This window comes from Mobula birostris, chromosome X (assembly GCF_030028105.1).
Source record: "Mobula birostris isolate sMobBir1 chromosome X, sMobBir1.hap1, whole genome shotgun sequence".
Taxonomy (NCBI): domain Eukaryota; kingdom Metazoa; phylum Chordata; class Chondrichthyes; order Myliobatiformes; family Myliobatidae; genus Mobula; species Mobula birostris.
Genome location: NC_092402.1, coordinates 73,421,513 through 73,437,621, shown reverse-complemented (window position 1 = coordinate 73,437,621; position 16,109 = coordinate 73,421,513). Strand labels below are relative to the sequence as shown.

At 44.5% G+C, this 16,109-nt stretch overlaps 1 protein-coding gene across 4 annotated transcripts in view; it reads left to right on the top strand.

Annotated features, from left to right (window-relative positions):
• ace (angiotensin I converting enzyme (peptidyl-dipeptidase A) 1) overlaps positions 1-16,109 on the top strand; it is a 154,925-nt gene that overhangs the window by 80,472 nt on the left and 58,344 nt on the right. For all 4 annotated transcript variants that reach the window (XM_072249001.1, XM_072249003.1, XM_072249004.1 and 1 more), the window contains exons 17-19: positions 2,666-2,857; positions 12,296-12,393; positions 14,975-15,144. In XM_072249001.1, the coding sequence (XP_072105102.1) occupies positions 2,666-2,857; positions 12,296-12,393; positions 14,975-15,144 (460 nt within the window). The remainder of the gene's footprint in view (positions 1-2,665; positions 2,858-12,295; positions 12,394-14,974; positions 15,145-16,109) is intronic.

Here is a 16,109-nt window from a genome sequence, read left to right as displayed (position 1 = left end):
GGACAAAAAAGATGAGAGAAACGAGACAGAGGAGGACAGGCATGCACGTCTCCAAAATGACAACAATAGGCACAGGCGGAGGAGAGAACAGGAATCGGATCAGGCCAGGGCTGCACAACTCCAGGATCAGAGAGAAAGAACAAATGGTAGAAGAGATGAAGAGATGAAGGATGAAAGGGCTGCGTGTCTCCAGAATGACAAAAACAGGCAGAGAAGGAGGAGGAGAGAGGAAAAGACAGAGGTGCCTGGTGGCAGGACAACGCGTTCACGATTCAAAATACCCCTCAAAGTCAATGAGGATGCCCTTTGTAACATCGATAAAAACACCAATACTGCAAATTTACTCCAAAATGCGAAGCTTATTGTCTGGGATGAGTGCCCCATGATTAGGAGGGAGAGCTTTGAAGCCGTGGACCGCATTCTTCATGATGTATGCGGCAAGAATGAGGCCTTCGGGGGTACTTTAACCATTTGCTGTGGTGACTTCCGTCAGCTTCTAGCAGTTGTGAAACGCGGAAATGATGCTGATGTGTAGAATTCATGCATTAAAATATCATACTTATGGAGAAGCTTCATCAGGTTTCAATTGAAGAGAAACATGCGACTGAGTGAGGGAGAAGGACGATATTCTCAGTTCTTATTGGATGTTGGAGAAGACAAGATTGAGAAAAATAATAACAATGAAATCAAATTACCTGAAGATATGATTCTGCCAGCATCGACTATGGAAGAATGCATTGATTTCATCTACCCGATATTTGACAATCCTGCAGAACTCCTCTCCAGGAATTCGATCTTGGTTCCTCTTAATGAAATGATGCGAAAAATAAACTTCACATGCATTAGACACTTCCCTGGAATCATGAAAGGATACTGCTTCTTCAATGCCGTAAGTGAAGGAGCTAATGCCACTCATTTTCCTACTGAATTCCTTGATTCGGTCAAACTCTCTGGATTGCCACCACATAAACTGGAATTGAAGAGGGAATCTCCCATCATTTCAATGAGGAACTTGGATCCACCAAGGCTTTGCCATGGAACGCGAATGATGGTGGAAGAACTGCACGGCAATCTCATCGTAGCAAAGATGAACATTGGTGCATTCAAAAATGACATTGTCATGATCCCAAGAATTACTCTCAGTTTATCAGAAGGGGAAGATGTCCCTCTTCAGCGGAGCCAGTTCCCGATACAGTCATGCTTTGCTGTGACTATACATAAGGTACAAGGCCAAACCATGGAGAATGTGCTGATTTATCTGGAGAAACCGGTATTCCAGCATGGTCAGCTGTATGTGGCTTTAAGCCGGGGAAAAAGAAATGAAAACGTTTGAGTATTCTTGAAGGGTGGCAGATCAACCAGAAATGTTGTCATCAAAAATGTCCTTCGTTAAACAAGGAGGAGCTATATTTGTCTTGCTACATGTCTTTCTTCTTTAATACACTGAGTTTTTCTTCTTTAATTTCCAAAGCACATCACATCGCACTGCACTACCTTTCTCCCAAAGGGTGCCCCAACGGCTCACCCGGTTGTCTAGTACAGCCATAAACTTCATTTTCTTGTGGGAAATCACAGTAAATACAAGAAACACAATCAAATCAATGAAAGACCACACCCAAAAGGACTGAGGCTCCTGCACATTCTTCCTGATGGCAGCGGCAAGAAGGGAGCATGACCAGGCTGGTGCTTTCCTGTGACAGCGCTCTGTGTAGATGTGCTCAATGGTGGGGAGGGCTTTGCCTGTGATCTGGGTTGTATCCACTACTTTTTGTAGGCTTTTCTGTACAAGGGCATTGGTGTTTCCATACCAGGCTACGATGCACCAGTCAATATACACTCCACGACATAGTTATAGAAGTTCATTGAAGTTCTTGATGTCATGCCAAATCTTTACAAACATCTAGGAAAGTAGAGACATTGCTGTGCTTTCTTCGTAATGGCACTTATGTGCTAGACACAGGACAGATCCTTCAAACTGATAACACCAAGAAATTTAGAGTTTCCAACTGTCTCCACCTCTAATCCCCTGATGAGAACTGGCTCATGGACCTCCAGAAATCAATAATTATCTCCTTGGTCTTGCTGATATTGAGTGATGCCATCGATTTCTAATAAATCCATCCTCTAGTATTGTGAAATTACCATAAGACATTGGAGCAGAATTCAGCTATTCGGTTCATCGAATCTGCTCTGCCATTCCATCATGGCTGATTTACTATCCCTCTCAACTCCATTTTCCTGCTTTTTCCCTGTATCCATTCATGCCCTGATTAATTAAGAACCTATTACCCTCCACCTTAAATATGCCTAATGACTTGGTCTCCAAAGTCACCTGTGGCAATGAATTCCACAGATTCACCGCCCTCTGGCAAAAGAGATTTTTCCTCATGTCCATTCTAAATGGATATCCCTCTATTCTGGGGCGGTACCCTCTGGACCTAGACTCTCCCACTATCGGAAACAATTATGCACCAATGTAAGTCGATGCTTTAAGTCCAATCCTAGTATGGAGCTGGCAGAAAAATTTATTGCCTTTGCAAAACCCACCATGCCATCCCATCCACGCATCGTTCAGAGTGCCCCATTTCTATGAGCTGATTTATAGTGTGTTTTACTGAGTGATATGGTCGTGATTTTGTTTTTCGTTCTGTTCTTTTTTTACCAGGCTATGCTGACACAGGGGAACAATGGAGGTCCGTTTATGAATCCAAGAACTTTGAACAAGATTTGGAGAAAATTTACAAAGAGCTGCAACCCTTGTACCAAAACCTACATGCCTATGTCAGAAGAGCATTATACAAGAAATATGGAGACAAGTACATTAACCTGAAGGGCCCAATCCCAGCCCACCTCTTGGGTAAGATCGGTTTTTGCATTATGTAGTAATTACTTTGAATCCTCAGTATCGTTGGGGTGTATAATGAGGGCAATTCAAAGCAGGTTTCGTTGTTCATCCAGAGTCCTGGAAGGACTCCCATGCGTGCTTCATCTTAACCCTACCCAAGTGAGTCAGTATTGAATTTTAATTAGCATTGCTCCTGTGCTGCCAGTGGGTTGGACCTCCGAACAGAGTGGTTGAGACACCATAAGACCACAAAACATAGGAGCAGAATTAGGCCATTCGGCCCATCAATTCTGCTCCGCCATTCCATCATGGCTGATCCCAGATCGCACTCAACCCCATATACCTGCCTTCTCGCCATATCCTTTGATGCCCTGACCGATCAGGAAATGATCAACATCCACCTTAAATATACACACATACTTGGCTTCCACAGCTGTCTGTGGCAGAACATTATACAGATTTACTACTCTCTGACTAAAAGAAATTCCTCCTCATCTCTGTTCTAAAGGGTCACCCCTTAATTTTGAGGCTGTTCCCTCTAGTTCTGGATACCCCCACCAGAGGAAACATCCTCTCCACATCCACCCTTTCTAGTCCTTTCAACATTTGGTAGCTTTCAATGAGATCTACCCCCCCCACCCCCACACGCATTTTTCTAAATTCCAGTGAGTACAGGCCCAAAGCTGCCAAACGCTCCTCATATGTTAACCCCTTCATTCTCAGAATCATCCTTGTGAACCTCCTCTGGACTCTCTCCAATGACAACACATCCTTTCTAAGATACAGGGCCCAAAACTGTTGACAATACTCCAAGTGCGGCCTGACTAGTGCCTGAGAAAGCCTCAGCATTATCTCCTTGCTTTTATATTCTATTCCCCTTGAAATAAATGTCAACAGTGCGTTTCCCTTCTTTACCACAGACTCAATCTGTAAATTAACCTTCTGGGAGTCTTGAACAAGGACTCCTAAGTCCTTCTGCACCTCTGGCGTTTGAACCTTCTCCCCATTTAGATAACAGTCTGTACTATTGTTCCTTTTACCAAAATGCATTATCATACATTTCCCAACACTGTTTCCTGCTCATTCTTCCAATTTGTCTAAATCCTGATGTAATCGCATTGCTTCCTCAGCACTACCCACCCCTCTACCTACCCTTGTATCATCTGCAACGTTGCCACAAAGCCATCAATTCCATTATCCAAATCATTGACAAACAATGTGAAAAGCAACGGTCCCAATACTGACCCCTGAGGAACACCGCTAGCTACTGGCAGCCAACCAGAAAAGACCCCCTTTATTCCCACTTGTTGCCTCCTGTCTGTCAGCCATTCTGCTATCTATGCCAGTAACTTTCCTGTAACGCCATAGAATTGTATCTTGTTAAGCAGACTCATGTGTGGCACCTTATGAAATGCCTTCTGAAAACCCAAGTAAATGACATCCACTGCTTCTCCTTAGTCCACCCTGCTTGTTATGTCCTCAAAGAGTTCTTACTAGATTTGGCAGACAAGATTTCCCTTTACAGAAACCATGCTGACTTTGACTTATTTTATCGTTAGTCTCCAAGTACCCCATCTGCAATCTTCCAGTCCTCCGAGATCATGCCAGAATTAAGTGATTCTTGAAAGATCATGACCAAAGCATCCATTATCTCTTCAGCAACCTCTCTCAGGACTCTGGGATGTAGTCCAGGTGACTTATCCACCTTTGAGTTTGCTGAGCACTTTTTCCTTTGTAATAACAATAGATATAGGTATAGAAATGCTCTGAAATCATGCGAAACATATCCGGGTGCAGACTGCTACAGTGATCACGTACCAATAATCATCGTGATGTACCTGAGACTCAGTAAGCTTAAAAGACCAAGAGTAGAGCCAAAGCTGAATTTGGGACTTTTGAGAAAAAAACAGTGACATCAAAAATGAATTCCAAATAACAGTGAAGAACAAATTCGAGGCTCTACAAAACATCACTATTATAGAACAGCAATGGGAAAACCTCAGAGACAGCATAACACAAGCAGCACAAGAGGTGATTCCCAAACAACAGAAAAAAGCTAAAAAGAAATGGATGACAGAAGAAATTCTGAATCTTAAGGAACAAGGAAGAAAATGTAAGGAAAATGAAAAAGCCTACGTATCCTTGCATGCACAGATAACAACCAAGTGCAAGGACGCAAAAGAAAAGTGGCTTAAGGACAAATGTGAGTTAATAGAACAATTGCAGAAGACCAACAACAGCAAACGTATGCATGACGGGATCAAAGAGGTCACAAATCGGAGGAAAAGCGGGGCAACAACAGGACGTATAAAAGCAAAAGACGGCTCTACAATTATGGAAAAAGGAAAAATAAGGCAAAGATGGTCAGAATACATCAAAGACCTATACGACGACAAAGACCAAGAGGACAACTTTGATATTGGCAACAACAACAAGGGCCCAGCAATACTGAAAGAAGAAGTGGAACATGCTATGAAGAAAATGCGAAAGGGGAAATCATCAGGACCAGATAACATTCCGGTTGAACTGTATGAAGCGCTAGAAGATTTTGGTGTAGAGAAATTAACAATCTTATTGAATAGAACATGCAACAGTGGCAAAGTACCAGAAGATCTTTTAAAGACAGTATTCATTGCACCACCAAAGAAACCAGGTGCAACAGAGTGTGGACAACACAGAACAATTAGTTTAATGAGCCACCTCACAAAAATTCTACTTAGAATCATCATGCTCAGAATAAGAAACAAAATTAAACCAGAGATCAGTGAAGAACAGTGCAGCTTTGTCGAGGGCAAGGGAGAATCAAACGCCACTTATATTCTCGGGAGTATTATCGAAAGGTCAACAGAAGTACAACAAGACCTATACTTCTGTTTCATTGACTACACAAAAGCCTTTGACACAGTGAAACACCAAGTCATCATGAAAACGCTTAAAGGTATTAATATCGACAGAAAAGATCTAAGAATAATCAGGAATCTCTACTGGCAACAAAGTGCAGCAATACGGATAGACAACGAGATTGGTGACTATCAGCCAATAAAGCGAGGAGTCAGACAGGGTTGTGTTCTATCACCAGACCCGTTCTCCCTGTACAGCGAAAGCATCATGAGAACTATACAAGACCCACCTGGAATAAGTATAGGAGGATACAATATCAACGACCTCCGTTATGCAGATGATACAGTACTGATAGCAAACAGTGAAGTAAATTTACAGAAACTAGTATCTACCATCAACACAGAGAGCAAAAGACTTGGCCTAACCTTAAACAAAAGAAAACTGAAATAATGGTAATATCAAAGAAACCTGATATCCCAAACTGTTGGATCATATTGGGAAATGAAATCCTGAAACAAGTTCATTACTTCAAGTACCTTGGACCATGGGTAACATCTGATGACAAATGCGAAACAGACATAAAAGCAAGAATAGCAATGGCAAGAATAGCATTTACAGAAATGAGAAACATCCTAAAGAACAAAAAAATAGCAATTGACATCTGCCTTAGAGCTCTCAGCTGCTACATTCTTCCGATATTGATGTATGGCTGTGAGTCATGGACCATCACAAATGCAATGGAGAAAAGAATCAATGCAGCAGAGATGTGGCTCCTCAGAAGAATGCTATGCATATCATATACGGACAGGATAACCAATGAAGAAGTTCTACAGAGAAGAAAAACAAAACGTACATTACTTAAAAAAAATCAGAAAACAACAATCAAAATTCTTCGGACATATTATATGGAGAGAGACATTAGAACATTTAGTTAGAACTGGAAAGCTGGAAGGAAAAAGAAGCAGAGGCAGGCAGAGAATGAAAATGACAGATGGAATAACATCATGGTTAGAAACAGGGGAGGCAAAAACTACAATTCAGAGGGTCAGGGACCATGATGGATGGAGGAACATGATCACCCAAGCCGAACGGCAAGCACCTGAATGGATGAATAACAATGGCACTCACTCCTCTCCCTGACACTCACAGACCCCTGGCACACTGCTAGTGTCTTCTACAGTGAAGATAGATGCAAAGTACGTATTCAGTCCATCTGCCATTTCTTTGTTCCCCATTACTACCTCATCTGCATCATTTTCCAGTGGTCTAATATCAACTCTAACCTCCTTTTTTTACTCTTTATATAACTGAAAAAAACTTTTGGTATCCTACTTTATATTATTGACTAGTCTGCCCTCAAATCTCAGATGGAGACGAGAGGGCATACAGGAGTGAGATATGCCAACTAGTGGAGTGGTGCCGCAGCAACAACCTGGCACTCAACGTCAGTAAGACGAAAGAGCTGATTGTGGACTTCAGGAAGGGTAAGATGAAGGAACACATACCAATCCTCATAGAGGGATCAGAAGTGGAGAGAGTGAGCACTGGGTGTCATGATCTCTGAGGACCTATCCTGGTCCCAACATATTGATGCAGTTATAAAGAAGGCAAGACAGTGACTATACTTCATTAGGAATTTGAAGAGATTTGGCATGTCAACAAATACACTCAAAAACTTCTATAGATGTACCGTGGAGAGCATTCTGACAAGCTGCTTCACTGTCTGGAATGGGGGGCTACTGCGAGAGCGTTATAAATCTAGTCAGCTCCATCTTGGGTACCAGTCTACAACGTACCCAGGACATCTTCAAGGAGCAGTGTCTCAGAAAGGCAGCGTCCATTATTAAGGACATCCAGCACCCAGGGAATGCCCTTTTCTCACTGTTACCATCAGGTAGGAGGTACAGAAGCCTGAAGGCACACACTCAGTGATTCAGGAACAGCTTCTTCCCCTCTGCCATCCGATTCCTAAATGGACATTGAACCCTTGGACACTACCTCAATTTTTGAATATATATTATTTCTGGTTTTTTTGCATGATTTTTAATCTATTCAATATACATATACTGCAATTGATTTACTAATTTTTTCCCCCTCTTCTTCTAGATTATGTATTGCATTGAACTGCTGATGCCAAGTTAACAAATTTCACGTCACATGCCGGTGATAATAAACCTGATTCCGTATTTCATCTTTTCCCTTCTTATAGCTTTTTTAGTTGCCTTTGGTTGGATGTTAAAAACTTCCCAATTGTCCAACTTCCCACTCACTTTTGCTACCTTATATGTCATTTCCTTGGCTTTTATGCAGTCCTTAACTTCCCTTGTTTGTCATGGTTTCCTACTGCTGCAATATGAGAACTTCTTCCTCCATGGGACATATCTATCCTGCACCTTGTGAACTATTCCCAGAAACTTCAGCCACCTCTGCTCTGCCATCATCCCCACCAGTATTCTCCTCTAATCCACCTGGGCAAGCTCCTCTCTCATGCCTCTGTAATTCACTTTATTTCATTGCGATACTGATACATGTGACTTATGCTTCTCCCTCTCAAATTACAGTATGAATTTAATCATATTATGATCACTGCCTCCTAAAGATTCCTTTACATTAAGCTTCCTAATAAGACCTGTTTTATTACACAACACCCAATCTAAGATAGCCTTTCCTCGAGTGAGCTCAAGCACAAGCTGCTCTAAAAAGCCATCTCGTAGGAATTCAACAAATTTCTTCTCTTGCAATCTGACACCAACCTGATTTTCCTAATCTCCTTGCGTATTGAAGTCCCCCCATTACAATTGTGTCATTACACTTATTACATGCCTTTTCCAGCTCCCTTTACAATCTCAACCCCACATCTTGGCTACTATTTGGAGGCCTAAGTATGATTCCCATAATGGTTTTTCTACCCTTGTAGTTTCTTAACTCCACCCACAAAGATTCAACATTCTCTGACCCTCTGTCACCTCTTTCTATCTATGTAATTCCATCTCTTACCAACAGAGCCATACCACCGCCTATGCCTTCCTGCCTGTCCTTTCAATACAAAGTATATCCTTTGATGTTAAGCTCCCAACTATGATCTTCTTTCAGCCACAACTCAGTGATGCCCACAACATCATACCGACCAATCTCTAATTGTGCCGTGAGTTCATCCACCTTATTCTGAATGCTACGCGCATTTAAATACAACACCTTCAGTCCTGCATTCCTCGCCCTTTTGAATTTTGCCTCTGTGGTACAATTTAACTCTTTGCTCTGTCTGCATTTGTACCCAATCATTGGCTTGTCCTTCCTTACGTTCATGTTACACCCATCATCTACTTGTAAACCTGCTGGCTCATCCTCAGCTCTATCATCCTGATTCCCCATCACCCTGCCGTATTAGTTTAAACAATTCCCTGCAGCTCTTGTCAACCTGCCCGCAGTTGCAGGATAGATAGGACATACCTTCAAGGATACAGGAGGTGGCTGAGAGTGTTCATTGTGAGCTAGGTAGTGAAGATTTGGGGTTTGAAATGAAAAGAGAGATCCCCATTGGAAAATACAACCATCCCACCAACTATCCACCTCCTCTCAATCAGTTAGAGATGCCACCAACTCCACCCCCTCGGCTCCAAATGGAGGCCTCAGTCCAACTTCCCTCATCCAATCTTCTACCGATTCAAATGCCCCTGGTCCCCATCCCACTACTCTGACTAATGAAAGATCCTTCCCAATACTGCCCCCACTGCACCATCTGAGCACCCCCAGACCCTATTCCCACCCACTGACAGCTCAGAAAAGCCTCCACGCTAATCCCCTCCCCCACCCCCAGTGTACCCCTGACACCCAAACAAACAGAAACTGCCAACTCCACTCCCACCCCCATCAACTGGAGTTCCCATTCTGCCTCCCTACAAGGAAAGCCTCCCAACTCCATTCATCCTCCCCTGGCAATGACCTAATGCCACCACACCACCTCTTTGGTGTGGTGCTCTTTGAACCCACAACCTCTCCACCTACCCCGATCACCCTTCCCTTCCATCCTTTCTGGTCATCCTAAAAATGGCAGTCCTGGTGAAGAAGGGAGCTCAGCTGGTGTACATCCTGCTGGTAACACAAGACTCAATTCTTGTGCCTGTTGAGGTTCCTGCCGGTGCTCCCAAGGACACAACACGCTTCAAAGCCACACCGCAAACAACAACCAAAATTTAGGCCACAGTGCCCAGAGAGAAGTTGGGGTGGCAAGGGTGGCCAGCTTAGGTTTGTGGCCATTGGACGGAGATTCAGTTATTGTATACCACAGGTCAAGCACTGCGGAATCAGAATCACAATCTGATTTAGTATCACCAGCAAATGTCATGAAATTTCTTAACTTTGCAGCAGCGGTACAAAGCAATACATGATAAAAATAGAAAAAGTGAATTACAGTAAATATATATGTATATTAAATTGCTAACTTAAAATAAGTAGTGTAAAAACAGAAATAAAAATGTAGTGAGATAGTGTTCATAGGTTCAATGTCCATTTAGGAATCAGATGGCAGAGGGGAAGAAGTTGTTCCTGAATCGCTGAGCGTGTGCCTTCAGGCTTCTGTACCTCCGTCCTGATGGTAACAGTGAGAAAAGGGCATGTCCTAGGTGCTGGGGGTCCTTAATAATGGACGCTGCCTTTCTGAGGCACTGCTCCCTGAAGATGTTTTGGGTACTACAGAGGCTAGTGCCCAAGATGGAGCTGACTAAATTTACAACTCTCTCCAGCTTATTTTGATCCTGTGCAGTGCCCCCCCCCCCATACCAGGCAGTGATGCAGCCTGTCAGAATGCTCTCCACGGTATATCTATAGAAGTTGTCGAGTATGTTAGGTGACAAAACCAAACTCCTCAAATTCCTAATGAAATATAGCCACTGTCTTGCCTTCTCTATAGCTGCATCAATATGGGACCAGGTTAGACCCTCAGAGATCTTGACACCCAGCAGCTTGAAATTGCTCACTCTCTCCACTTCTGATCCCTCTATGAGGAATGGTATGTGTTCCTTCATCTTACCCTTCCTGAAGTCCACAATCAGCTCTTTCGTCTTACTGACATTGAGTGCCAGGTTGTTGCTGTGACACCACTCAACCATCTGGTGTATCTCATTCCTGTATGCCCTCTCGCCCTCTGTAGTCTGGTCAGAAAAACAGAGGAATGATGTGATTGCACAGGAGAGATTGGGGAGGGAATTCACTGGGCTTACAAGGACTGTGTTCTGATAGACCAGGGTTGTTTTCTGTGGAACAGATCAAGCTGAGGGGCAAACTAATTGAGGTGCATGAGGGATATAATTTAGGAGCAGCTTGGTAGTGTAACACTATTACACCACCAGCAAACCCAGGTTCAATTCCCGTCGTTGTCTGTAAGGAGTTTGTACATTCTCCCTGTGACCGTGTGTGTTTCCTCCAGGTGCTCCAGTTTCCTCCCACAGTCCAAAAATGTACCGGTTCCTAGATTACTCGATCACATGGGTGTAATTGGGCAGTGCAGACACATTGGACTAGACTTGCTTGTTATTGTGCTGTATCTCTAAATAAAAAAATGAAACTTAAAAAATACTGCAGGCAAAAGGGATATACGCAGATGGGAATAAAGGTCAAGATGGATGTACTGGACTGAAGGGTCTATTTGTGCTGTAAAACTCAAGGACTCTGATTCTATTCAGAATAAATATTACAGATAAATTTCCTGTGTAGGTGGGGTCAAAACCCATGCTGGGATGTGTACCTGAAAAGCAGCAGCCTGCAGGGATGACATCCAGTCTGTGCTGGAAGGTAGTCTTCAGAGGAGTAGTTTGTTTTCAGTCAGCCCAGACATGATAGGCTGAAGGTCACCCTCGTAACTTCTCTATCACTCTGTGAAAGGTAAAAGGTGCTGGAACTATTCAACAATGCAGGCCAACCTTCTGAAGATGTCTAACATTCCCTGCTTTGTTTCAGTTTCCCAAAGTCCAGTTTAATTAAATACATAACACAGTCTTTACTGGTGGATTGTCTGCTGAAGGGGCCCTAGGGGGTACTTTTGACTGCTTTACTGCCAGTTGGTTTAATAGTTTAAACTGGTTGGCACAACGGTTTGCAGCACCAGTGGCATGGGTTCGATTCCAGCTGCTGCCTGTAAGGCGTTTGTACGATCTCCCCGTGACTGCTTGGGTTTCCTCCGGGGGCCCCAGTTTCCTCCCACAGGCCAAAGACGTACCAGTTGGTTGGTTAATTGGTCACTGTAAATTGTCCTGTGATTAGGCTAGGGTTAAATTAGAGGATGCTGGGTCGCCCAGCTCAGAAGTCCAGAACGGCCTGCTCCGTGCTGGATCTCAATACATTACAGCCATAGGGCAATGGAGCACAGCTTCAGGACTATACTGAGAAAAGAAATGAGGATTACAGCTCATGAGAAAGACCTGCAGCAGCCAACTCTCAACTCCCTGGCAAGCGTTCGCTATGCCAGTACCTCCGTGACAGGGCAGGAGGCAACGCTGGCTCCATGACGGTGACTGCCAACGTTCTATGCTGATAAACAGATATCTTGAACGGATGCATGGTGAGACTTTCTGGGTACTATTTGTGATTAATGTAATCTCCCTGCACCATTAGGTAACATGTGGGCCCAGTCATGGAGTAATATCTACAAGCTGCTAACGCCCTATCCCAGTGCCAGCCATGTTGATGCCACGCCTGCAATGATTGAGAAGGTTGGTCTGATTCGGGTGTTTCACTCTGCCTGCTGGAGGGAGTGCGTTGCTGTCTGTAATATGTGATCACAATAAAGCAACAAACTGACTGCAGTATGACCCTTGGGTGCCAGTGATCACTATCCACCTACTCTGAGACACCTGCACAGTAAGATCCCAACCTAAAAATGCACAGTGAGATCCCAATCCAACATGGAGTAAGATCGTCTCCAACTTCAGCACCGACAGATCAGGAGCCAACCACTGCATAGTCTTAACCCAATTCTATGTCTGTACAGTGCAATGCCAAGTCACTGCACACAGTGCGATCCCATTCCATCCCAGCCCAACCCAGCACAGTAAGATCACAGTCTCGCAATGACAAAGTAAGATCCCAAATCAGCCCACACACACTGAGCTCATAAAACAAGCCCCAGAGTATACATGCACAGTGTGAACCCAATCCAACGCCTTCACAGAGAGGTACCAACCGAATCAAATAGTCCTGAACCATACACTGACCAGCAAGGGCGCTCTCTAAACTATGCACTGTAAAATCCCAAATGGAAACCTGCACAGCGGGATTCCAATCAAATCCTACAGGAAGACCCCAATCCAAACTCTGCACCTTGAAGCCCCTTTCCAACTCAGCACAGTAAGATCCCAATCCAGCCAATGCACAAAGTATAATCTGAACTCGGTTCTTGCGGCTGAGCTGGCCATCTAAATACAGAGAGAGGTCCCGAACCAATCTCTGTGCAGAAGATCAAACCCAGTCCCTATGCAGAGAGATCCCACACAACCCCTGTGCAGAGGGATCCCACGCAGTCCCTATACAGGGAGATCCACATCCAATCCATTCATAGAGGTGGTATCCAACACACATTCAGTGAAACCCTGACCCATCCTCAGCACAGTCACTGTGAAGTTCAATCCCTGTACAGTGAGAAACTCACAGTGCAGTATCAATTCAAACACTGCATAGTAGGATCCCAACCAAGCTAGCATTCTGAGTTTGCATACAATGCAACGTCTGTATGGTGAGGTCTCAACTGGATCCATGCTCAGTTAGATCCCAATCACTCTCTGAGATCCAAATCCACTCACAGACTGGCCAATTGCAAACCATCGCATGAGACGAAGTCCCAAAGCAGTTACTGCATGCTGAAATCCCGACCCAATCACATGGCAAGATCTTAATACAATCTATGCATGGAAAGATCCCATTTGTAATTCTGGCCATTCCATTACAGGAAGATCATAGGGGTTTTGGAGAGGGTGCAGAAGAGGTTGGATTTTCAGAAGCCCTTTGACAAGGTGCCACACATGAGGCTGCTTAGCAAGTTCCAAGCCCATGCTGTTGCAGGAAAAATACACTAAAAAAATGCTGAAGGAACTCAGTGAGTCAGGCAGCATCTATGGAGGGGTATAAACAGTCGATGTTTTGGGCCGAGACCCTTCACCAGGACTGGAAACAAGGGGGCCAAAGCCAGAATTAGAAGGTGGGAGGGAGGGGAAGGAGTACAAGCTGGCAGGTGATAGGTGAAACCAGGTGAGGGGGAAGGTGGATTGGGGTTGGGGTGAAGTAAGAAGATAGGAGGTGATAGGTGGAAGGGGCAGAGGGCTGAAGAAGAAGGAATATGATATGGGAGGACAATGGGCAATGGAAGAAAGGAAAGGAGGTGGGGAATCAGAGGGAGGTGATGGGCAGGTGATAAGTGCCAGCAGGGACATTAGTGGGGACAAATGCTACTCCACACAGGTCCTTTCCTTTCCAGTCCTGATGAAGGGTCTCGGTCCAAAATGTCAACAGTATATTCCCCTCCAAAGATGCTGCATGTCTTGCCGAGTTCCTCCTGCACTTTGTGTCCATTGCTCAGATTTCTGGCATCTGCAAAATCTCTTGTGTTCACCAGAATGCTGTAAGGAGAGATTGGACAGACTGGGGTTGTTTTTTTTCTCTGGAGGTACAGAGGCTGAGGGGAGACTTGTTAGAAGTTTATAGGATAATAAGAGGTATAGATGTGGTAGACAGCCTTATTCCCAGGGACAAAGTGCCTATTCCTCTGAGGTGAGAGGGTTTAAATTCAAAGGAGATGGGTGGGGCAAGTTTTTTTAACACAGAGTGTGCTGAGTGCACAGCCAGGTCTGATGTGATGTAGGCATTTTAGATGCTCTTAGATAGGACCCTAAATGTATAGAGAATAGAAGGATATGAACCATGCGCAGACAGAAGGAATTAGGTGGTCCTGACGAAGGGTCTCGGCCCGAAACGTCGACTGTACCTCTTCCTATAGATGCTGCCTGGCCTGCTGTGTTCACCAGCAACTTTGATGTGTATTGCAGGAATTAGGTGTCATTGGCTTAATTAGTTTGGCACAACATTGTGGGCCTGCTCTATGTGCTACAGTTGTATGTTCTTGGTTTTATGTTTGATGCAGCTTAGACTGTCACCTAACACTGCCTGTACTTTGGGCTGTTTACAAAGGGCCTGGAAGCAGGACATCGTACATCCAGTAATCCTATGAGTCGGCATCCAGCAAGCTGATGGGAAGGCACCACTGACCTGATCACCTTTAACACCTTATTCTTTCTTGAACAGAAATGGACTCCTTTAAAGATGTTTGAGGAATCAGACAATTTCTTCAGATCACTTGGCCTCAAACCGATGCCAAACGAGTTCTGGAATAAGTCGATGATTGAGAAGCCAAAGGACCGAGAGGTTGTGTGCCACGCCTCTGCCTGGGACTTCTACAACCGCAAGGACTTCCGGTCAGTGTCAGACAAGGAGCAGGAATAGTGGTGCACAATGCGCAGTCACGTTAGTCAGTCCACACGCTGGGCGACTTGCAATGTGGGAATGATGAACCAGGCCCACCAAGCCAAAAACATGCGCACTAGAAAGCCCGCGCAAAAAGAGACAGCCTTCCTCGCATAGGAGGCCCAGTTGACTCATTGCATGATCAATCAGCCCCATGCACATTTGCCACATTCGCACACTTGATCGGATATGGTTTATCCCTCCTCCCGGTAGATGGGAACCACAGAGGAAGGGATTTAGTGAGGAAAACTGAGAAAAATTGTTCCAGTCAACTGGCTGACACACCTTTGTAGAAAGCCGGGTGGGGGGGTGGTGGTGTGGTAGCTTCCCTCTCTGTGTCTTCCAGGTTAGCTGATGTTGAGGGCACTGGGCTGTAAATCTCCTCTTCTCTTGATGAAGGGTCCATTGGTTCATCTGCTGGAACGCTTCTGTAGCTTCCCATGGTCCCCTGCCAGTTTGCTGGTGATATAATCCAAATGTTATCCATCTGCCAGCTTGACCGTGATACTGCCAGATGGCAGCCAGTAATCAGTTTTCTTCCTGCGAGATGCACATGTAGAATTCATCTCTGGCCAAAGCTTTTTCAGCCTGGTATGCAGACCATATCTTTGTTTCATGGCCTCTTGCCTGCTGCAAGGCTGCCCCTGAATGGCCAGCTGTAGGAGATCCAGTCGGGTGCAGAAAGTGCACTCAACATTAATCCAGTTAGCAAAGTTCATTTGGTGTAACCAGATAATGGAAAAGGAAATGACTTGATTTCATCATTAAGCCACCCCACCTTTGTTTGGAAAAGCCTCATTTAACCAGTTGTACTGCTTGCTGTGTGATATGGAGCCATTGTCAGGAGCCTGATACCATTCTTCTCGACAAACTCCTTACGTTCTGCATTTATGAGGGCTGGGCCATAGTCAGATGT